Source organism: Fusarium mangiferae (assembly GCF_900044065.1).
Source record: "Fusarium mangiferae strain MRC7560 genome assembly, contig: FMAN_scaffold022, whole genome shotgun sequence".
Taxonomy (NCBI): domain Eukaryota; kingdom Fungi; phylum Ascomycota; class Sordariomycetes; order Hypocreales; family Nectriaceae; genus Fusarium; species Fusarium mangiferae.
In genome coordinates, this window is record NW_024573942.1 from 368,569 (window position 1) to 375,435 (window position 6,867).

At 49.9% G+C, this 6,867-nt stretch overlaps 1 protein-coding gene across 1 annotated transcript; it reads right to left on the minus strand.

Moving 5' to 3' along the window:
- Positions 1 to 808: 808 nt before the first annotated feature.
- On the minus strand, positions 809 to 2,635 carry FMAN_14145 (uncharacterized protein; the record flags this gene model as incomplete). The annotated part of the gene is made up of 2 exons (XM_041825620.1): positions 809 to 1,665; positions 1,801 to 2,635. 2 exons carry the CDS (start codon positions 2,633 to 2,635, stop codon positions 809 to 811), a joined length of 1,692 nt encoding a protein of 563 aa, XP_041690982.1.
- Positions 2,636 to 6,867: the final 4,232 nt, after the last annotated feature.

Sequence of the window (6,867 nt, forward strand, 5' to 3'; positions counted from 1 at the left end):
ATACCGGTGCTGCAGCCAAATATGCGCCCCGACCTAGAGAAATGATACTGACTGCTCCTAGACACGTCCGTGTTCATCATATAGACAAAGACAATGACGACCCGCAACTGAGAGATGTTCTTGCTCAACGATCAGATGGAACTAAACGTCGTCGAAAGAGACGCCGCCTGCCGGCGCAACGGACTGTTGTAGGTTGACATACGAACCTGGCTACCTGAAAGGGACGTGAACGAGCACGATTGAAGATTTATGTCAACTAAAATGGGATGAGAAGCGCTCTTGCTTTGGCATTATATGTATGAGTACCTGGCGATTGACGGGTCGGGCGACTGAAGGCTTTTCGCATGCTGCCAAAGGTCATTGATTAAGCGTAGTGAGTATTTGGAGGGACAGACAAGGCATTCAAGATCTCAGATACCGGTTGGGTCAGACTTTGTTCAACATTTTATTTCTCGTACAACTTGTTCGATTCTTCCTACATATTCCGCATGATGCGGTGTTGAACATATATTTATCGTTTCTCTCAGTCGATACAATTCTTCTTCAATCGCCGTGTGCTACGTATTTAGATGTATTTGTTATGCGATATATGGACCCTACATACGAGTGCTGAAATTCACTGACTGGCGCAGTGACTCTGGCTACAAATGTGATAAATTCGTCTTTGACCAACAGATGCGTCTTCCAAAAATCCCATCCGTTCGTCACCTAAGCCTACCAAACGCCTGAACTTCTCCGGTAATTAAAGCACTGAGGAAATAGCCTCCGTAACTGTACCGACTGGGAACTTCAAATAAATACCATCGCATCAAGGCCTGCGGTGAGTGTCCCGTGTTGCCCAGCCAGTCTCGGCAACTCGAGGCTGAACGGGAACCCACTGACCAGTTCGCGGATCCTGCTCTTGAACCCCTGGCCCATCCCCCGGGCCAGTAGGAGGTCGACCTTCCATCGCTCTCAGTGGCGGCAGCCTTTCACCGCTCGCCGAGGATGCCGCAGATGATGACCATGATGGCCCGCTACAACCTGACATGGGCGTTGGAGGTAGTCCACTAAGAGATGCACTCGGGTCGCCGCTCATAGGGGACCCGTATGGTGGTAGCGAATATTCAGGATGATCGTCGGTTCGACGGCGTTGGGCTGGTCTTTCGTTCGATAGTACATCTCCGTAACTCATAGACCCAGATGGCCCCGATGCTAACGACCCAGTCTCTGCATAARAATTGYTTGTCGAAATAGTAGGACTAGGAGGTCCAGCAGCATGGCCACTTATTGATGGCGTTTGTGCGACAATGTCTCGTAAACGGTTACGGTCTTCACGGTAGAAGTCCCGCTGTTGAATCAACTCCTCGATCCGTATCTCCATGAGACGCCTTTCATCCCGAAGCTCTTGTAGCTGTTTTGAGTTCTCCTCCTGCATGATCTTCTTCTTCCTCCTGTGCCTCGTCGAAGCCACTGCATTTCTCTGCCTCTTCTCGTCTGCTTTCTTGGACGCTTGCGAAAAGTCCATATGCACAGGGATAGGTGCCTCGCTTCCCGGAAGTGCTAACATGGCTTGCTGTCCCTCAACGCCAAAAAGTGACCCTCCCATCCCATGTCTCCGCAGCGTTTCCGACCATGGCGAGGCGGACTCGCTTGGGGGCCCCGGACTCGGGAAGGACCGAACAGCTTGCATGTTAGGAGAATATGAAGTGTGAGAATGTACCAGAGGCGGTTGCGTGCGACCTGGCGCATGGCTGGAGGGGAAAGTAGAGAGAGGAGCTTGTGTCCCAGAAGAAGGGAGCGGCTGTGAATGCAACTTACCACGATCCGACATCGCTAAGAGAGGACCGGTGGGTGCTCCCGTCAGAGGATGTAGATGGGGATATTGAGGTCTGGTGTCTTCCGGCGTTATGTCTTCGAACGGTCGCTTAGCAGATAAAAAGCCATGTAAAGACTGTCGCCGATCAGATGCACGAGAGGGCACATGACTAACACTATTCACGGTAGGAAACGGCAGAGTTGCTGAGGCATTGCGTCTTGGCGAAGGCCCTCCAATAGGTGTCATCGGTCCTAAAGGCGTTCCAGGAAAAGAAATTGACGCAGGCTGGGCTGGGGGGGAAGGCCCAGAGATTGAGCCAACTGCCTGGCCTGGTGTCGCGGATTCAGATTGACGGGCTGCTGGAGGGACATGAACATTACCCCCTGGAGCCAGTAGTCGTGACTCCATGGGGTTGAGTCTGTTATGGACACTAACGGTCCTTTGGGGAGTCTGCTGTAATCTTTCCTCGCCATTTGTATACGGAACGTTGCCCACAACGCGGTCACTGAGCTGTCTGTGTCGAATTGAGGAAGGTGAGACTTGGTCATCTCCCAAGGGGCAGCTCGAGGAACGATGAGTCCCATGTTGAGATGCTAGGATATCTTGGCACATTGTGAGTAGAGTGCTTGCGCACTCCTCATCGTCGTTGTCGCGCTTGCCTACAGATGACAATTTATTATCCCGACTGGCAGCCTGTTTCGGTAGAGTAAAGTCTCTGGAAGGCCAGGTTGGTGTCGATGGTGTGGATGATGCCCGCGGAGAGTAACTTGATGCGCCAGTGGAATTCGTTTTGGCAGATTCGGGTCTACTCGGAGGGGTCATCGATGAAGTCGTCATGTTTAGTGAGATTTGGTGAGAATCGATCTGGTAGGTAATCCCAATAGGTGCACTTGACATGAAGGTAAATTTGAATATAGAGAGCTCAAAAAGAAGTGAATGTATCGCCCATCTTTGAGATGGAAGCAAAAGATTGATCAATTGAAATTACAGTCGGTGGCTTCGACGACAGGAGACACGGTCAGTCAAACAGAGCGGGGCCTGTTAAGATGTTTAGTCAATCATGTCAAGCCTAGGAATCTTCTGGTTTAAATCACCATGCTTCTTGCTCGAATATTGCTTTTGTGAAGCCCCAGAATCGATTTTCTCTTTCAAGGTCATAGTACCATATTAACCATGTCGTGGTCCATGCAGACATTCTTGTGATTCCCTGTCAGCCGCGGAGCACATCCGTGCCTGCAGGAAGCGAATTGCGAGAAGCAAGGCATCATCAGACTAAAGAGCTGCATTAGCCCATGCTGCCCCCAGTCCCGGATGTGCCTCCGCTTTCCATGCTGCACTTATGTAGCATTTCCTTTATCAACCTCCAACATCCCAACGAAATAAATAACATTCCTGCCGTCGGCACTCACCTCCATTGTAAGCTTTTATTTCCGACGTGTTTGGCGATTGTACCGGCGATGCAAACTCCCAGAAGGGATCAAGGGTTTAAAACGTCTTACAAAGGTATTTCACGTGATGGAAACTGCATGTTTGAGATATGTGACAGATCGGCAGAGTTGAACTAGATGTCTCAATTGCAGGCCACGCGCCTTGATCCGATTACACACGACTTCGAGGAGCTGAGAACTGATGGACCAAGGAGGTTCGTCGCCAATGAGAACTCATGTTCAAGGATATACCCTGGCAAGATCAACCAAGGGGGTCTATAGTTGGTAGGTGGCGCACCTTCAGGGAGTCGTCGTGCTGCGTATAGAACATGTGCCTTTCGAGGCGCGACGCCGGGCTTTCTAAGAAGGAATTACCAATCACAGGATTTTGAATCTTGGCTTGCCGAGTTCTTCCTGCTTTTTGGGGCACAGTCATCAAGCCACCTGAAAGTAGTGCCGCGTTGAGCGTGCATACACGTATCTCAGCAATCGTTTCCTTTACATGGACATAATGAGTTCATTTAAACTGGTACCTGGAACTAGAGCGATTGAGCCACAGCAATGCTATTATGCCTTTGTCTTTTACCACTATTCAAAGGTTTGGAACGTGCAACGATTCAAAGGCTCTGTCGTGGCTCGGGATCGCCACCTAAAGCAGAGGAGGAGAGCAGACTTGGCAAATGAATCAGAAGCGCCAGTTCTGCTAGTGTAATTGTTTCATCTCTGGTCTCATTTAGTGTACGATTATTCCCGGCGCCGTAGACAATTGGGCATGGCACAGTGCCAGAGATAGGGCTTGCGCCAGTGGACTCAGAACAGGGGCGACCCCTCCTTGTTTAGTGCAAATGGCCGGGCTGCACAGGGCTTGTCCCTGTCAGCATGCGGGGTGCCCTTTTTGGCGTGTTCACCGGGATTCCTTCCGGATAAGTGTCTCGCTTACATGCTGCAGACGAGAAGAGTTGCGATAAGGATGACGAGGGTGACAGTGCACCAACGTGCCGCGTGACTGGCGACATGTACAGCAAAAATATCGGCATCTTCCTATTCGTCGTGGGAAATCATGCTAAGTAGAACTTGTTCTGCCAAAATCACTCACAGGTAACAGGTACAAATTTGCAGTCATCCAACGATTTAACTGTCTGCTAATGTCGTCAAATTCGTCGTCATCGGGTGCCAAGCTTGCCGGCGAGCTCCGTACGGGATTCAAAGTAATAATTTAGAGCACTGATCTTGCTAATGGTAGAGTTTGTGATGACAAGGACCAGGGGTATAGCGGTTGGCGGTTAATAGAGGAAGGGGATTTATCCGTATTCTGATGAGAAGTGACGATCGCCAACCAGAATGAGGTGATGCTGTTGGCGCTAAATAAAAAACGACACCCAAATCGGTGGATCACCGGCGAATTTTGGTGCAAGTCAAACTCGACAAGGGTCGTGTATTCCATAGCAAGAATTCTCATCATTAAACATTCCGGGGTCAGAGGGTCCATTGCTTTTCCTTTTAGCGCCAATCTTTGCCTTGACTGAGTGCTGAAATGGCCGGCAAGCACGGTACGTGCCCGTAGCCCGTCTTGACCGACACCGAGCTCGTGACACCCACTTTCAATTGCTCACGTTGCCACAATACACTCAGGCTGGCGAGGAGAGGCGGATGAATGGCAATGATGATCAACTGGCCACTCGGCCCAGACGCCGTCAAGCGAGACTATGTATGCATTGTACACACTGTTCGAGAAACAGTCGATGTCCAAAGCGTATTCAAGGTAAGTGAGAAATTGGCCAATTATCATCGCTGATAAGCGCTGAGTTTCCTGTTTAGATTACAACCTCTGATTTGAAAGACAGTATCACCAGCACCGTGGAAGACCGGCGGTGATTTCTGTTCGCATGTTTCTACGCAGCAGAATGAAAGGTTGTTCATCGGTTTCACAGAAGGGTTGTCATTTTTCCCATGCTTCATAGAAGTCAATACGATTTGGAGGAATTCTTATCTCCCAATTCTTTCGTCTTTGGCTTTGCGACGGAACTCACGGCAGATAGCGATGATAACCTGCTCGAACCGAGCTATGGGCTCTTCCAGAGCTAACGGGTGTCGTACAAGTGTCCCGTTGCCTTGAGATACGGAAGTGATCTTGGTTTAGTGGAGAGTGCTAGCCCCGCCTGCTGTTAGCCGATATACTCTGCCAAGAGGATCCCACGATGCAACAACCTGGAATTTATAGCGGCCGACTGCCATGTCCACGTAGTCAGAAGTGATGCCACCGCACCTTCTACTGCTCACAGGAAGCCTAAAGATTGTCAAACGTGATGACTGAAGGCTGTGCCCATGCTTCAGCTTAGATGTCCGCTACCAGCCGTTAGCATCGCTACTTGAGCCAATATTGGCCTCCTGACTCACTTTCTTGCGCGCCATATTCCAAGCCGAACTGAACTATCAGGTTCTGGTAGTAGAGTTTCTGCAGCAAGCGGTGAGATTTCACAGGTTCTGGACACTACAATGCCCCATGTTACTGATTTGAAGTACTTTAACCTCTGCGCCGCCACTGCGTCTATGTTTTTGTACGCCCAGGGTTCATCCGTTGTTTGCTGTCATCATGATACTCTTACGATTGAACGAAAGTTTTCTCAACACGCTGATGAGGTTCAATTGTTAGCGGTCGATAACCAGAGTGAGGCTGGTGGTGGCCGCTTCGTTGTTAGTTACGATGCTGGCAAAACAGCAATTGTGTGGGATCTGATGACAGGGCATGAGATCTCTCGATTTGCCTGTTATGATCATCTAACTGTCGCAGCATGGATGAAAAATGGCAATGTGGCTTTCGGTCGGTTATTGGGATGAGTTTATCATGATCATGACTAACGATTTGAAGGCAACACAAAGGGAAACATTATCATGTTTGAGCCTTTAACATCTGAACATGTTTCCTCAACGACTATTGACCAAATTGCAGTGACTGCATTGGCACCATCAGCCGATTGTCGGACATTTGCCATCGGGTCAGCTCTCATCCTTTTCTCCTCAAATCTTACTAACGCTATCTCAGCTACGAGAATGGCTCTCTATTTGTTGCAACCTTGCAGCCACGCTTCACTATCTTACACAACCTCACCACTTCCAGAGGACCGTCACCTATTGTGAATCTTGCATGGCATGCTTCCTCGGATATGCTTGCCGTCCAGATGCGTGACGGTGACTTGCGGGTCTGGAGCGTGGCAAAGAAACATAGCGTCGATAACCCTGCAAAGGTGGTTCGAAATCTCAAGAAGGCTGAGATCTTCGTGGATGGACTCAACTGGATGGGATGGTCTAAAAACGGTCGCATTATACAGTACTCCGACTCGTAAGTTTGCCTACTACTGCCACGATAAAAGGCCCTGGGATGCGCGTGCGCTGAGCTGCATACCCCCCTAGTACTAACATCTGCACAGGCAAACACTGTCATGGGATGTTAGGACAAAGCACGTCACTTATGATCCCATCCCGACTCTCGACCTTGTTCGCGGCCTTGCCGTCTATGGCCGAGGTGCTACGCTGTTCACCCTTGGCCCCAATAACACCGTGCAGCAATTCGACCTGAACTCACCGGCCATCATGGTCGCCAATGTCCAACACCCAGCAAACCTATTGCCACCCTCGCCTCCA